Source organism: Urtica dioica, chromosome 1, assembly GCF_054948205.1.
Source record: "Urtica dioica subsp. dioica isolate 48M chromosome 1, U.dioica_male_clone48M_v1_H2, whole genome shotgun sequence".
Lineage (NCBI taxonomy): Eukaryota > Viridiplantae > Streptophyta > Magnoliopsida > Rosales > Urticaceae > Urtica > Urtica dioica.
In genome coordinates, this window is record NC_142756.1 from 53,038,290 (window position 1) to 53,055,226 (window position 16,937).

Genomic DNA, 16,937 nt, shown 5'->3' on the forward strand with positions numbered 1-16,937 from the left:
ATCCGATAAGAAACGAAATACGACAAGCATCTGAAAGGGAAATAAAGCGAGCGCTAAACAATGGCGCGAAGAAACTGAAGTAAATATGACTACTCAGAACCAAGATCGACACGCTCCTCGCCGGCCCCGGGCGGGGGAACGCCTGACCCCTCAGTAACGTCTCCATCGAGGGGACGGTTCGTCGACTGGGCGGCCTCAGCGGGAACGTCGACACGAGGGCTGCTCGCCTGCGGCTCGTCGTCCAAAGGAGGGAACATACCAATAAAAAAGGAAAAGGTGACCCCACGAGTCGCGTTCTCCTTCGCAGTCGCATCACGGACGCGGACCGCGGCGTCATGACGAGTCGCCTCCAAAGTGACGTCCAAGTCATCTTTCAGGTCCGCCTTGGCCCGCACAACATCTTCCCTCTCCTCGATGGCCACCTGCACCTCCGCCAACAACTAGTCGCGCTCCCTCTCCGCCTGGACCCGAGACATCTCGCTCGCCGAAAGGCGGGCATGGACGATCTTCAGCTCCTCGTCCCGATCGGAAAGTGTCGTCTGAAGCTTCTTCGTCTCTCCCAAGAAAGTCTCGGCCGACTGCTCTACTCTCTCCCGAGAAGCTTGCTCGACCACCCGTAAAGATCTCTCGGTGGCAAGCTCCGTACTCAAACGGGCTGACTCCTCGCGCACCCGCCTCAACTCTTCCTCGAGTGCTTGGAACTCATGGGAAGATCGAACCTCCGCCATGGCGGCGGTATGCTCGGCCGCGGCTTTCTCCATGTCATCCTTCATCTTTCGCATCTGTCGCAGCATGTCTCGGAGGATGTCTTCGCCCCGCTCCTGGCGTGCAAGCATCTACGGGACAGAGGATCCATTAGCAATCACAACAAACATGCTAATAAGCAAATAAGAGTCAATAAGCGAGTTATACATTGCGGGCGTCGCGGACCCCGTCCTTGAAGTACTCCATGTTGCTCTTAGTCAAGAGCCCCTTGAATTCCTTCAACGAAGAATTGGAGATCCTCTGCGAGCACTGGTCCCTCAACTCGGTCGCTGATAAGAGAGATTCATTCACACTTATCTATGACTCTTAGATAAGAATCGGAACTTGTTCTTAGTGTTTTTGATGTTATTTTGTAGTTTTATTATGTTTTCAGGATAAAGAGAGTGAGAGAAGGCTGTGGTGCGAAAACGGGTTGAATCGGAGCTAAATCGAGGAAGTTATGACCTTTTGAAGTAAAGTCAACAAAATTCAACGGCGGTCAATAAGAAGTCAGCGTTTCAAGGTTGGCGCGCCGCGCCTATTGAATGGCGCGCCGCGCCCTGGTGACCAAATTTACACCCGAGAGCTCGAGCGGGCAACGCGCAAGAGAGGCGCGACGCGCCTTCAGAATTTCACGGGTGGCGCGGCGCGCCTGTTATGTGGCGCGCCGCGCCAGTTGCTTTTTCAGCATTTTGGAGCTCGTCTTTTAAATCATTTCTGGCCCTTGGATTTCATCCAAGGGTCCATATTTGCTCCGAAAATCTCTCCTAAACCCTCATATACACTTATTCAAAGGGGAGGGAGAGAAGGCTTGAGATAGAACACTTTATTTTTGTTTTGAAAACTTGAGAGAGAAAGAGAGAGAGAGAAAGCTAGGGTTTGACACTCATTTTGTTCTTGAGCTTGGGAGTGAAGAAGAAGAGGGAGAAGTGACAACCTCCATCATCCTCATCACCTCCAATTGTTCATCCTTAACTCTATCTCTTTTATTTATAGTTATTTATTTATTTACTTCACTTTTTGCTTTGTTGAACATATTTTAAGCTTTCAAATATTCTATTTGAGTTTTTGTTAACTACCTTTATGTATTGAGCATTGAGTATTGTGATTACTTTATTGTTTTATCTAAGTGGAATATTGAAGTAGTGCTTGAGTTTAATGGAAGCTTTATTTGGTTGTTGAGATTAGCATTCAATGTCTTGTTTCTTTATTATTTTACTTCTTTTACTTATTTCAATTTTACTTTGTTTATTCTTAATCATGAGTAGCTAAATAGATTTGGGGAGTTGAGTAGTTGAGTTGGTTGGTCAAACATTTGGATTAGATTGGTGCTTCATGGTTGGGTTGAGAGTGAAATTCTATGGGTATAGGTGTGTGTTAGCGCTAACTAGAGTAGCTACCTAGTTAGTGAATCTTAGGCAAGTTTAGACACCGAGAGGTAATAAACGAGTGAGCTCGACCCATCCCATCTTTAACCTTCCTAGAGCTATAGAAAGACTAGGGGGTAGTTGTAGTTGATTGAAATCCCGGGCTAAATGCGGTTTTGTGTTTTAATAGAACCCAAACCGAGAGGTGTAAGTTCGACACATAGCTAGAATCCTAAAGACTCGAGAGAGATTAGTGAATGTTATAGGAGGGATTGAGACTAAGTTTTAACACTCTAAACCCGAGCTTAGAATCGTATCTTGACCGACCGACTCGATGAAATAACAAAATCGTGCCCCTTCCTTTTAACTTGTGTTGAAATATTGTTTTCACTCTTGTTTACATTTCATCTTGTTCTAAAAACAATCAAAAACCCCCATTTTTCATTTTCATAACTCGAAAAAGAAAGCTAGTGAGTTTGTTTCGGAAATAGTCTAGAGTCCTTGTGGGATCGATATCCGTGCTTTTGCACTCTATTACTTGACGACACGTTCGCTTGCGTCGTGTAGAATTTTTCTTTAGTTAAGAAAATTCCCATCAGTCGCCTCCGCTAGGAGCATGAAATCCTCATCGTTTCTGGCCCCCGACACATGAGCACGCTTCACGCGGGAGGGCGAGCCGAGGTTGACCGATGACGATGGTCACTTGCTGGACGAGCTCACCTCATGTTGAGCGCGCGCGAGCGACCTCTCGGGACGGGCCGCGTTCCGAGAGCGAGCTGCGGCAGCGACGTCACCGGAGGGCTGCGCCCTCGAAAATCTCGCACGTGACCTATCTCGTGCCATAGTACCTGCCATGAGAAACACAACGCGGTTAGAACAAGACCACAAACATAAACGACAAGTAATGCGATAGCATGAAAACACCTAGTACCCTCCACGACGTGTGAAGGGACGGAAAAATCCCCCACCTCGGACTCGAGGTCCAGTGGGGCCTCGTCACCGGGGGGAAGGACAACGAAGCTCCTCGTCACTCGCCACGAACCATCCGGTGGTCACCACTAGGTCCCGAGACTCGAAAAGCGTCCCCTGCCGCCTAGAATCCGGGACCGCCACGATCACATGTGCGAGCTCGGAGTCACCGATGGCGTAGTTAGCCGGGAAGTCGGCCACGGGCCCAAAGACAAGAAGAGTTGTCCCGAAGGCGGACTCCGATACCCACAACCAAGGATATCGATACTTCTGAGCCACCTTAGTGAGAAGCTCGCGATGAAGGGCCTTGTAGAAGCCGGGTTTCCCGGGGAAATTGTGAACAGACACAAGGTTTCGGACATCGTTGACGGTGATGGCCCTCTTCTTCGCTCTATAAAACATCATATGGCACTCGGTCACCATGCGATAGAAAGACGGAGACATCTGAGACGCGTGCACGTTTAGTCGAACCAAGAGGTCCTGGATCACGGGTGGAAAGGGTAATCTCAGGCTCCCACGAAGACTCTCCTCATGAACGACGGCGTACCTCTTCCGCGGACGAGTCGGAAGATCACCAAGTAGGGATCGCAGCAATGAGACGGACGACGGGATGTCATAACACCTCCTCAAGTTCCCAAAGCTGGCAAGGGAAAGGGAACTCGAGATCTCGAGACCCGAACAATCGAAATCGCCACAAATCGCCGATTCATCTACGGGAAAAGCTAAGGCCCGACTCTCCTCGAAAGCAGTCAAAGTACATACCCCAGTCGCCAAGGGTCGTAGCAATGAGACGGACGACGGGATGTCACAACACCTCCTCAAGTTCCCAAAGCTGGCAAGGGAAAGGGAACTCGAGATCTCGAGACCCGAACAATCGAAATCGCCATAAATCGCCGATTCACCTACGGGAAAAGCTAAGGCCCGACTCTCCTCGAAAGCAGTCAAAGTACATACCACAGTAGCCAAGGGGCGAGGCTGAACGAACTCACCTCGATCCTCGACGTGTGGGACGTCCACCGGACCCAACAGTTGATCCACCTCGAGCTCCTCCACACCAGCCACGATAGCCGCCTCGTGCTCCTCGACGGCGATCGAGGGGGCCTCCTTGTGCACGCATTGATTGAGCCCGGTATTTTCCTCACACTCGCGATTGCTCTTGCCAAGCCTGGCATCCACTCCGCGCCCGCACTCGCCAAGGCCGAGTCCGACAGAAGCCTCGCGCCCGCGCTCGCTTGGCCCAAGCCTGGCGGCCCCCTCCTCGCGCCCACACTCACCCGGCCTGGGCCCGCTGCTCACCTCGCGCGTGTTTGGGCCGGTCAAGAGGCCTTCCTCGCGTTCCTGCTCGCTCGGGCCGAGCCAAGCATCCTTTGCACGCGCGTCCCCCTCGGCCGGGGCCTGCTCCTCGTGCCCATGCTCGCCCGGGCCGGGCCCGCTACTCGCCTCGCGCCTGTTCGGGCCGGTCGAGAGGCCCTCCTCGTGCCCTGCTCGCTCGAGCCGAGCCCAGCGCCCTTTGCGCGCGCTCGGTTCGGGCCCGCTGCTTTCCTCGTGTGGGCCGGGCCCTAGGTCACCATTGCGCGCGCCCAGCCCTAGGGTTTGCTGGGCGCCTCCTTCCTCGCTCGGACGGCCGACGTCTCCCGCATGCGCATCAGCAAGGCCCCCTCGCCCGGAGATTGCCTCGCCGAGACCCCCTCGCCCGGAGATCGCCTCGCCGAGACCCCCTCGCCCGGAGCTCGCCTCGCCAAGAACGCCTCGCCCGAAGTTAGCCCCGCCAAGAGGGTATCGCCCGGAGCTCGCCTCGTCGAGGATGCCTCGCCCGAAGCTCGCCCCGTCGAGAGGATCTCGCCCGGAGCTCTCCTTGTCGAGGGGACCTCGTCCGGAGCTCGCATCACTGACCTCACCTCGCCCGGGGCTCGCGACTGGAACCCGCCTTGCCTAGAGCTCGCGTCGCTGACCTCGCCTCGCCCGGAGCCTACCTTGCCAAGGCCCCCTTGCTCGGCGTCGACCCTCCAGGGCCGGGGACCCTCTCCCTCGGCGTAATCCTCTCGGCCGGCGCGCCCTGATCGCGCAGAGTCTCCTCGAGGCGCTCCTCGCCCGGCGCCGGCTCTCCATGGCCGAGAGCCTCCTCGGCCAGCGCAACCCTCTCGGCCGGTGCGCCCTGGTCGCCCTCATTCAACAACCACACGTCCGCCAAATCAAGATCACCGCCGGCGACGTTGGCCGTCGCTCCCCCGGAAAAATCCAATCCCATCGTCGGAAGAGATTGAGGATCGGGAGAAGGCAAATAGAATTGATTCCAAAACGAGTCCAAATTCTCGTGGGAATCATGAAAATAGATTGAAAAATCGTCGTCGGAGGACCTACTCGCCGACAAGTGATTGAGGGACCCCATCGACATGTGAAACAAAAGAAAACGTTCAAAAAATAAAAAAACATAAAATAATATTAAAAAGAGAAAGACCCATACCTCTTCGACAGTACGACGCTCCGACAAGTCGGAAATGGCGCAAATGGGCGTTTGAGTTTATCACACGGGCTTTGTCTGGTGACAAACTCGGGGGGCTAATGTTGTCGGCCCGTCCCTGGTCAACCACATCCGAAGAAGTCCGGGGGAACCTCACCCGACCAATGGCCGGGCCATGCTCGATAGGGCCAAGTGCCCCTCACCCGGCCAATGGCCGAGCCATGGCCGAGGGGCCCAAGGCCCCTTTACTCGGCCAGCGCTCGGTTGCGCTCGAGAGGTCGAGGAGGCTTCACTCGGCCAGCGCTCGGCTGGCACCCGGGAGGCCAAGGGATCCCCCGCTCGGCCAGCGCTCGAGAGGTCGAGGAGGCTCCACTCGGCCGGCGCCCGAGAGGCCAAGGGATCCCCTGCTCGGCCGGCGCTCGACCAGCGCCCGAGAGGCCGAGTGGTCTTTATTCGGCCGACGCTCGAGGAGAGCTCGGGAAGCCGGGGCTCGCCTCGCCCAACCTCCACTCGGTCAAGGGGTCTTCAAACCACCCCCTTGGTCGCCTATAAATACAAGGGTCTACCCCTCGACTCAAGTAATCCGAATTTGAGCACTGAAACGCTGTCGTACTCTCTAGTCACTCGTTTCACTCATTTCTCGGCCTATAACACTAAACTCATCTTAACTACCTCAATCACACTAATGTTGAGCGTCAGAGAGGTAAACAGAGGCAACCCCTCTGTTTCCCTTTGATAGCCTCTCGTTATCCACGTTTCAGGTACAACGACGGGCACAGTCACCATCATTGCTAGAGAAAACTTGGGATACTAAGTCTTTTTGACGCTCGAAGCTCGGACGCGATCACTTGGTCTGGTCTTGGGTCGAACCGTTGCGGGTGTTAAATCGTTGTCCGAAAACGAGCGACAACACATACTGAAGTTATTTCAAACAAATTTTGAAAATATTAAAATAAGTATTTTGTGGAAATTTCATCTACGTATAGTGCTATAATAGTGACAGAACCCGGTTAGAATTGACATTTTAAACTTCTCTCGAATATTAAACCATGGAATTTTAATACGCAATGCTGTGTTGATGAATGATTTCAGCATTAAATAGGTTTTAAAACAAAAATAGATTAATCGGAGCGTCTGAAAGAGCCGTTTCTTAATCCGACGGCCAAGATTTAACAAAGCGATACGCGCAACCCCACAACGCGTCGCTCCCTTCCAACGGTCGAAAATCTCAAAATACAAAATAACATTGCTTTCTCATACACTCTCCATATTCTCTCGCAGAACTGTCCTAAGAAAGAAAATCGATCAATTCAAAACCAAGAATCAATCGTGAAACAGAATTCTTGTTCAATCGTTGAAAGAGGAAGAGAAATGAGCAACATTCTTCATTATCCGGACGCCATGGAAGCGCCGGAGCTTCAGGTCTGGAACAACGCCGCCTTTGATAACGAGGACTCCGACGGCCGGTGGTCCTCCTGCCTCGAGCCAGATCCCGCCTTCGTAAACCGTTCCTCCGACTCCAGCTATGTCGAAAAAGAGAATCTCAGTCCTGGCATATCTGTCTCTTTCTCTGTCAAGGCTCCGGCAACCGCGCCGGCGAAACCGCTCCGTTCAAACGCCGCGATTTTGAACTGTCCGCCAAGGCCTCAGAGGCTCGGAGACGAGGATTTGGAGGAGGCAGAGAAAAAGATCGACTCGGAGATTGAGGCGATCCAGAAAGAGATCGGCCGGCTTTCGTCGAGGCTCGAGGCGCTTCGGATCGAGCGGAAATCGAAAGTGGCCGAGCGCCGGAGAAGAATCGCCGCCGCGAAGTTTGTGGATCCGACGCCGGGGAAGAAGAAGCCGGTTTTCGAGGCTCCGAGGAGCGTCGATCGCCGCCGCGGAATGAGTTTGGGGCCGGCAGAGATTCTCTCCGGCGCGGGGATGCGGCGGCTGAGCAAGCTCGAGGTGACTCCGATCCAGGCGGCACAGAGCCGGAGGAAGTCCTGCTTCTGGAAGCTCGAGGAAGTCGACGAACTCAGGGCGACTAAGGAGAGAGGAAAGAGCCAGAGCCTGAGCCCTAGATCAAGGAAAACCGCGATGAAGACCCAGCCGACGAAGCAGTCCGCGGCGACTACGGCGAAGAAATCGACGGCCGCGTTAGGATTGGGATCGATGGCTTCGACGATTCAGCCGAAGAAGCTCTTCGTCGGAGAGAAGTCGGCGAAGAAGCCGGCGACGAGGCCGGGGAGGGTCGTGGCGAGCCGGTACAACTCTTCGGCTGCGAGAGCGAGCGGCGAGGCTCGGAAGAGGTCGTTGCCGGAGGAGGAGGAAGAGGACGTGAAGAGGACCGAGAAGAAGCGGATGTCGGCGGCGGCGGGGAAGAGCGCAGGCGGCGGCGGCCGTGGGAAGAAGAAGTGGGAGATTCCAGCGGAAGTGGTGATATTCCGCGGCTCATCGGAGGAGGAAGAAGCTGCGCTCCCGAATATCAGGACGCTGAGGTGGCGGCCGGAGGAGAGTCCGGCGAGGGACTCGGGGCCGGCGAAGAGAGTGGCGGAGTTGGTGGGTCGTCGGTCTTACTTTTGCCCAGAGGAGGAAGGGTCTGTCTGTCAGGTTTTGTGTTTTGGTGAAGGTGAAGAGGTTTTGAAAGGTACTTGAGAGGAGGGGTTTCATGGTTTTGTTGTGTGCTTTGTTTGACTCCATAACTCTAGTTATGAAGATGTGTAAAAAAAGTGTTTGTGTTTGCAAGTTTCGTGGTTATAAGACTCTAATTATATTATTGCTTGTGTGTGTAATGATAATAAAAGTAAGGCTGGTAGCAGATTAACACATTTCTGCTATGAAATTGTGACAAATAAGAAAAGTATTAGCAAGCAAATTTGTTACACACAAGTTTTCTACTTGCTTGCTCATCTAGCTATTTCAATTTTTTATTTTTTTTTTATTTTTTTATTATGATTCTGGTTTGGTTGCCAAGTGAATTAAAGGCTTTTTGCTGATATAATTTAAAGATTCACTTTCGGTATAAAAAAAATGAACACTCTTCTCCCTCAGAATAGCAAAAGATGTTTGAAGTTATCTCTTCTAAAATTGCACTTTAAGCTAACCAGGAACACTTCATTTCAGCAGCAAGGCTTTTACATAATCCACAAAGACCAAGCAAGGGTTTACATGAAAAGAAGAAAAATATTGTACATATTACAAATCATCTGGGAAAAAGCCAGACCAAGAGGTATATCAATTCGGGACAGCTGATCTGTATTTGTGCTTTGTGGAAAAAGCTTGTTCCAACATTTAACAGAACAGTGTTACGCTATTATTCACCGCGAGATCTTTAAAAGACTTGTAAACCAGCAGACGTAGAAGTCCGAAGCTCCCTTGTTTTGCTCAGATTCCACTCGAATCCCTTCCAAAGATGAATTTCCTAGTCCAATCAGAGACCACCAACACCCGGGTCCGCCAGCTCACTTGCTTGCTGAGCAAGACATCCCATTGGATCAGAATCAACAGTATGGAAACTGGTTACCACATCAAAGCAAACAAGGTGTGCTTTGTTTACCTTGCATAAACAGAGTACCAGAGCCACTGAGTGCTATGGCCCATCGAAACCCAGTCACCCGGAAGTTCTGCTGCGGTTTGCTCTCCACCCAAAGGCGCGAATTGCCCGAAATGCTTGTATCTTTCAATCCCAAGAGAGTGTTATATGGAATGAGTTGAGGTTCATATCCATTCATATATTTAACAAAAAAAAAAAAAAAAAAAAACCATACTGGAAGGGTCTGAACTGGTGCTGCCCAGAACTGTTGAAATGTCGAGGACCTTCTGGATTCTCCATGCAGTGATCACTGAGATTGAAGCACCGAGAAAGATATGAACCCTGTTGAGCTGCAACCTGAGAGACCAAAAATATGAGATCATATGTCGCTTCTTTAGAACCCAGACTTGACTAAGGAAAATAAAATTGGTCAAACAAATAAATTTTTTAAAGGAATTTAAATATGAATTTTCCCTCAAATTTTCCTCAACCTAAGCAAAGGAATACGAGAGAAATGTTTAAAAAAAAAAAAAAAAATTCATTTTCTTCCCCTTTAATTTTCCGGTGTCCCAAAAAGAAGGCAAAACAGTTGGGGTTTTTCATTCTTTTCCCGGTGAACCTGTGCAGTGGCGGGGAGGCTCTTCATCTGCGAATCAACACGAGAAAGGGCCGATTTGAAACCTTCAATGTCGACTTCTGTCCTTTCGTTTCCTTCGGGGTCTCTCAGAAGACCAGTTACGTCCGCCACATGGTTGTTCTTTAGGTACACCTCAAGCTGAGGGTACCTTATGATGATGTCATCTATTACTTCCCGCAGTTCACCAACTGTTAAGAAACCAGACTTGTCCTCGTCCGCGGCTTCAAATATTGCAGATACGTCTTCCTGAAAGAAGCCAAACCAAAAATGGTTTAATAAAACTTGAGTAGCTTGTATGAAAAGAAGAAAAAAAAAACATACCATGATTTTACGTTGATCAATTGTAGCACAATCACCGATGGCATAAACATTCTCACATCCCTTAACGCGCAGCCATTCATCGGTTGCAAGAATACGTCTGTTTTCCTGCAGACACAGGCTGACTACTCATCCCATATTCGACCAATTTATAGATCAAATAAATGTTTCATGTTCTCTATTTGTACTAAAGGGATTTATGACAAGTTGGACTGGAGAGGATTCTAAAATATGGCAAGATCTAAGGAATATAGGATTTATAATAATTAGGCATTGAATTTAGAATACTAAAAGTTGTCATCTATGATACGAAGAAAGGGAGGCTGATTGTAATAGATTTGGGGGAAGAGAAAGAAATTTCTTTTTAGGGAGAGAAAACGGACCTCTTGAAAATCTGGAAATTATCTGTATTCTGTTTATCCTATTTTCTATCAATAAAAATGAGCGTAAAGTACCTGCCCTATTTGTCCCATGAAGTCCTTCACGACCGGCCGTGTTCCAACCCCGGTGGACCACACCACCAATCCATGTGGGATAGAGCAGATTTCACCTTTTGATTTTACTTTCATTTTGATATCTTTGTCAGAGACACTGACGACCCGGCATCCCGTTTGGACATTGATGCCATCTCTTGTGAATTTCTGCTCCGCAAAAGAGCTGATTCTCTCATCAAATCTGCAGCGGAATCAACGTCAAAAAATGAATTAAGTGCAATGTTTTGAATACATATTTACATCGAAAACCCTTGACAGGAGAACAATCACTTGAAGAAAGAAGAATCATTATATCGAAAAACAGTGGAAAACTCATAAGTCCGTAATGAAAAAAGAAAAAGAAAAAAAAAGCATACAGGCTAAGTATCGTATTGCTTCTTCTTACGTGTTCAATATATGATCTCCCGATTGGATCACCGTGATCTGCACGAATTCTTTTACCCCAGGATATAGCTTGAAGAGATCTTCTTCCAAAAAATCGTGGAGCTCCGCGGCGAATTCCACTCCAGTGGGACCACCGCCCACAATAACAAAATGAAGGTTCGCTCTCCTCTCTTCTTCACTGAGACTTGGAAGAACAGCCTTCTCAAAGCAATCTATCACAGAATGACGGATCTTCTGAGCATCCTCAACTTCCTATTACAACAAGCCACCAATGGATGACTCGAACAAGAAAACATTTCAGGCTTGAATCCGGTTCCTTTTTTTTTTTTTTTACTACTATTTTACCTTGAGGAAATGGCAGTTCTCGACTACGCCGGGGGTGTTAAAAGTATTAACCTGTGCTCCCATTGCTATAACCAAGTAATCGTATTCCACAGAGAAATCATCACTTTTGAACATCTTCTTGTCGATGTTCGACCGGCACATAATACTTTTACTCGAAGAATCTATCTTCACACATTCCGCTTCATAGAACTGAATCTCTCCTTTACTCTGTTACAGACCAAATAAAACCAAGTTTATAAGAATTTGGGTTAAAGACCGCACATCATAAACACATAAAGAACTTAGCCTGGTTTATAATGTCATAGATTATTCATCTCATTACAAATTGGTTTTTAGATAAAACATCATGAGACTAAACATCGTATCGTAGTTCACAACATTTAGCGAGCACCGGTCCAAAAATAATGGGACCAGATCCCGTGCCATGAAGATAAAAGCTATTAAAGTTGGTTTATAATATCGTGATTACTCAATGCGTTGTCAATTGGTTTTGAAAAGGAACAAGATGATACTTAGCAATCTGATATAAAACTATGTACCAATAATGCCCAAAAATAAATAAATAAAAACTTTCCTTCTCTATGATTTTCCGAATTGGCTCAACAATGCTCCGAGCTTCAACGGTCCCGCAAGTGACGCTGGGCAACAAGGGCGTGAATGCAAAGTAATTCCTCGGAGAGATGATCCGAACGTCGAATTTTGAAGTGTCAAGGTCCTTGACAAAGCTAGTACCGGCCCACCCGGTTCCAAGCACCACAACTCTCTTTTTCCTCGGCTCCGATTGTTTCCTATCGGATTCGGGAGACTCGAGATTCGAGCTAGCTTCCGAATATGCCGCGAGCCCTCCACCACTACAACAAAGAAAGTTTTATTGAAACGATGTTCAGTCCAACACAAAAGTCTTGTTTTCCAGTAATACTAATAGATCAATGATGACCAGGTCTAACAAAAGTGAAAAATAGCATCACATGGAATCAGTCTCTGAAGTTCTGAAGCCAAAAAAAAAAATTCACAAGTTGATTGTGACTGCTTGTTCTTATTGGTCAATGATAAGGATTTACTCCGATTTCAATTCCAATCAGATTTGTTGAACTATGGCACATAACACAGTTAAGGTACAGTTTGTGTGCGCGTGATCTCACTTTTAAGCTGGAAATAAAATAACAGAGAATACCATGTAAGCAGATTTGGAATGGATAAGCCGATTATTTATTTTATTCAACAAAACCATTAAATGACATAATTTTTCTATTAAAAAAAATTGTAAATGTATGTTCGTATCAGAGAGGAAATCGAGCAACAAGAAACCAAGATCAACTTCAGCACCATGAATCTTCTCATTACATGTCTTCCATAAATAACTAAATAACAGATTTGAGAACCTGAGAGAACAGACGACCAAAAGCTTTGAGGCAATGGGATAGCGATTGAAAGCTTTCGAAGCTCTTGTGAAGAACGAAAAAGCAGTCATTTTCTTTCTAGCTTATGGGGAGAGATTTGTAAACAGAGTGAGTTAGCGAGAGAACTCGAAGAGAGAGAGAGAGAGAGAGAGAGAGAGCGTTTAATCATGTAAGCGTTATTGACTCCATTCCACTGTACTGTACCTACTCCGTTGTAGCAGCTAAAATCTGTCTGACGATTCACGCGCCATTATTTTATTAAACTTATGTTATGAGTTTAAGACTTAGTTTCCTTTCTTTTTTTCTTTTTTTTTCCCTTGTTTTGTTCTTTTCCAAAATTGCGGTTATTAAATCTATTATATACTTTTTGCTAGCAGTTATTAAATATATATTTTTTTCCTTAAGTTATTTAATCTATATGTAAATGCAGTTGAAGAAGTTTCGAATAATATTGATAGTAACCGATTCAAGAATGGATTAGACTGTAATTTTTGGGACATTGAAAAGAATAGTAAGTTAGCATGTCATATTAATAGGGGAAATTGTATACGTATTGTAATTCATTTCTCAAAATTATGCTGTTACAGCTTCGTTCCCAATTCTCTCACCCTCCCCTTCTCCGTTCCGTTCTTGATCATCTCTTCTCACGTGGTACTAAGAGCTCTATGATCCATGGATCATGGTAGAATCTAAAAACACATCTCAACTTGAAATCACTCCAAACACATCGCCAAAATACAATTTATTTTGAGAAATGCAACTAAAAAAATTATTTAGTGCAAGAACTCGTTTTTTTTTTCTCATTAAATTAAATTGCCAATTATTCAAAATGTGATTTTGAGGTTTATCATATGATGCTAAATTAAAAAAAAATATCATAGATTATATTCTATAATATGGCCGTGGGATTAATTAAGTAAAAAGAATTTTTTTTTCTTGGAAATTTAGTAAAAGGAAAATTTAATCACGTGTTATTTTCTTATTAGTCTTGAACTAGTTATGTATGATTAATGAAAGTAGAATTGTGATTGGCTACTAACTAAACTAAACGAATTGAGTTTGGCCGTGTACCCTATATGGCACGTTTATTCGGTCAAGGAAAGAAATACAACTCATATTATTTTTATAAAATCTTTTTAAGATATAATTTAAATAACTTAATTGCGTCCTTAATTCTCAACCACTCATTTCCTCTCTCAAGAATGGTGGACTTGGTCATGTGACTAACTGAGAGTAGGAATGGCAACGGGTACGGGTTTTAGCGGGTACACCAATACCGGTACCCGTACCCGCCTATTAAAATACCCGTTAACCCGTACCCGTTAAACCGGTTTTTTCAACGGGGTGGGTAACGGGTATACCCGCCGGGTGACGGGTGCCAAAATTGAGCACCCGCTAACCCGTTAACCCGTTTTAAAAAAAAATAAAAAATAATTTTTAATAAGAATCAAAACAACAACCTACTCATTATGATGTAATCTAATGTTTTCTTAAAAAAATATCTAGTTTTTTTCCATAAAAATAATTAACGGGCGGGTTAACGGGGCGGTTTTAACATTTTCGCTACCCGACCCGTACCCGCTAAAATACTAACGGGTAATACTCCTTAGCCTGTTAACTCATTTTGAACGGGTATTATCCGACCCGTTAAGACCGGATAACGGACGGGCTAACGGGTTTCGGGTAAAAATGGCATCCCTAACTGAGAGAATGATTTTATATAAAAAAAAAATACCAACTTCTAAAAATTTATATAAATTGTTTAAAAATGATTTTATACATTTAGCTGTTTTTAAACTGAAGCTATTCTAATGGCGATTTTTATTTTAATTGAGATTGTAAAATGTAAAAAAGCTAAATAAAATTGTAAACAATAATAAAACATTATGAAAAATAACTACATACAGCGGTCCATATTAAGGTATTTGAAAATTCGATGTATTTGTGAATTAAGTTTTAATAAGTCGTTTACGAGCTAATTTTGAAACAACCGTGAAAAAGAAATATCAAAACCAAAGTACAAGAAGGAAAGAAAAGAGAGAAAAAGAAAGGCAAAAGCTTTAAAACCCATTCTAATGAAAAAATAAAATGTTCGCCGTATAAAGTGATTTTTTTTTTACCAGAAACAAATATACACGAGAATTCTGCAAAAATTACTCAGCTCCAAAGGTTTATGGGAAATAACACACAGCCTGTCCCAGAGACACATCTGCTCATTATCAACAATCCTAAGCAACAAAAAAGAGAAGGAAAAAGGATGGATACAGAACAATAGACCAAAGATAAAACCGTTTTTCCATGAAGATCCCATCTAATAACCCGTCTCGGGCCTATACGATCATCCAGGTCAAGTGACGATACCCAGCCCAATTGGCAGCCAGGCGGGTCCCGATGGCCAATCCGACCAGCAGCAGCGGCAACGGAGGCTTCCTCTCCGTGACGGCCGCGGCTCGCTCCTTCTCCTCCGGTGACCTGATCGAATGTTGAAAAACAGCCAACGCAGAGTAAGCGAAGATCGCGAGAACCCTGACCCAAGTGTCTCCGACGGCGGCGAGAACGGCTGCGACGGGGAGCGCAGAGGAGACGTGGTCTCTCTTCCTCGCGAGCCGTTGGTATCCGTAGAGAGACACCAAGACGGTCCAGAAGAAGAGCTCGGAGATGCGGCTGATGACGGCGGCGTACGCGGTGGCTCCGGCGATGGTGAGGGCCCACGGCTGGCTGCTCACGGAGTCGGGGACGGTGGCCTCCGCGATCGCGAGAACGGCGCACGACAGCACGATGATCGTCGTGAACTCCGGGACCGGTGTGTACGCGATCATCCCCGAGTAGAAGGCTCGCACGGAGTACCAGCCCGTCTCCAAGCCGTAGATCACCGACGTTATAGGGCTTCCGATGAGTTCCAAGATCAGAGCCAGGACGAGTTTCAAGAGCTTTCCCGTGAAGCCCACGATGGCTTGAGAAGCCAGTTTCCAGTTCCGAAGCTCGAACAGAACGGCTCTCCATGCATACACCAGAAACCCCGCCGCTGTATTATAACAACGTAGCTCTTGTTAAGAGAATCAATGGCTTGAGCTAAGACCTTTCTGCAGATTCTTTGATGAATTTACTCGATGGTATTTATGGATCCATGATAGAATATTAGTTGCAGTAATTTCAGATGGTATGCATTTCTTGAAGTATATTTAAACCAGATTACATTGAGGTTTTGCTACAGCCATTTAATCTACAACTCAAGATCTATAGTGCAATTTCAATGCGATAATTGAAGCTAATTCTAACTCGGCAATGATTATCTGTAAAAAGTTCCGAGCAAAAAGAAAAAGTGGTTAGGAAAACGTTCGTATATCACAACACAGATAGAGACGCAATTTTCCTCAACAATTTAAAACGACGAAACTTCAATTGATATTGATCAAAGAACAGGAAAATAAATTGACAGTCAAACCAGTAATAGAAGAAGAAAACGAAGCCATTTTCAAGGAATTGTCATACATTTTGTCAAGAACCAAATAGAACAAACGAGAGGAGGAAAATCGAGATTACCTACTAACCACGGCCATCGCAAGGGAGGTTCTGGAACTTCTTTCAACAAATGCCTAAACCTAGGAGGCATAGTACTTTCTTCTCTGAACTCTCTCTCGCCATTCCCATGGTCGCCACCAGGATCGACGTTTTCTTGATCACCAGCATAAACCCTCGCGCTCCGTTCGTACAAGAGCTCGGGACTCTTTCCAGAGAATCCTCCCGAAAAACCGCGAGCCGTGGCTGGTCTGGCGAGTCGAAGCTCGGTGAGTACGGCACGGCGGCGAAACCGGAAGCCGAGAGCAGAGAGACGCGACGGCGCGGCTGAATTCCGGAGGAGACGCGACGGCGCGGCTGAATTCCGGAGGAGACGCGAGGGCTTTGGAGAGGGGAGAGTTTGGAGAGTCACGGTCGACATCGACATGGTTTTCGAGTTTTTAGTTATCACTTTCTCATCTCAGAGGTTTTCTGGATTCTCTGTTTTAATTTTTCGCTGCAAATTATCGCCGCGAAAATTGGTGCCTGCGGCATAAGCTTAAAAATCGTAAGAATGCCTTATTGGGCTCCTAGCCCAAATCTATTGAGAAATTTATTTAAGTTGGCTTAAAAATTAAAAATTGATTAAATATCAAGATTAGACCCTAACCTTTTAAAATATCTAAAAATGGACTTTTGGACCCAAAGCGGACAAATATACCCCTTAAACATTTTGAATAAGCTTTCCATCCTCCTATCTCACTCGACATCTCTCTCTCTCTCTTTCTCTCAACAAAAAAAATCAA

General features: G+C 46.5%; 3 protein-coding genes across 3 annotated transcripts; 1 reads left to right on the forward strand and 2 right to left on the reverse strand.

The window, feature by feature from the left end:
- The first annotated feature begins 6,812 nt into the window (after window positions 1-6,812).
- On the forward strand, window positions 6,813-8,432 carry LOC149408089 (uncharacterized). The gene has a single exon (XM_089616220.1). The coding sequence runs from the start codon at window positions 6,913-6,915 to the stop codon at window positions 8,176-8,178; it is 1,266 nt and encodes a 421-aa protein (XP_089472346.1). The 5' UTR covers window positions 6,813-6,912; the 3' UTR covers window positions 8,179-8,432.
- A 184-nt stretch (window positions 8,433-8,616) lies between these two features.
- Window positions 8,617-12,842, reverse strand: NDB1 (NAD(P)H dehydrogenase B1). The gene is made up of 10 exons (XM_089616221.1): window positions 12,616-12,842; window positions 11,802-12,084; window positions 11,234-11,434; window positions 10,890-11,140; window positions 10,466-10,685; window positions 10,014-10,118; window positions 9,675-9,938; window positions 9,291-9,412; window positions 9,080-9,199; window positions 8,617-8,995 (listed from the first exon to the last, which is right to left on the reverse strand). Exons 1-10 carry the CDS (start codon window positions 12,702-12,704, stop codon window positions 8,908-8,910), a joined length of 1,743 nt encoding a protein of 580 aa, XP_089472347.1. The 5' UTR covers window positions 12,705-12,842; the 3' UTR covers window positions 8,617-8,907.
- Window positions 12,843-14,693: 1,851 nt separating this feature from the next.
- On the reverse strand, window positions 14,694-16,661 carry EMB1923 (embryo defective 1923). Its single transcript, XM_089616222.1, has 2 exons — window positions 16,177-16,661; window positions 14,694-15,658 (listed from the first exon to the last, which is right to left on the reverse strand). The coding sequence occupies exons 1-2, from the start codon at window positions 16,577-16,579 to the stop codon at window positions 14,964-14,966; spliced, it is 1,098 nt and encodes a 365-aa protein (XP_089472348.1). The 5' UTR covers window positions 16,580-16,661; the 3' UTR covers window positions 14,694-14,963.
- Between the last annotated feature and the right edge of the window lie 276 nt (window positions 16,662-16,937).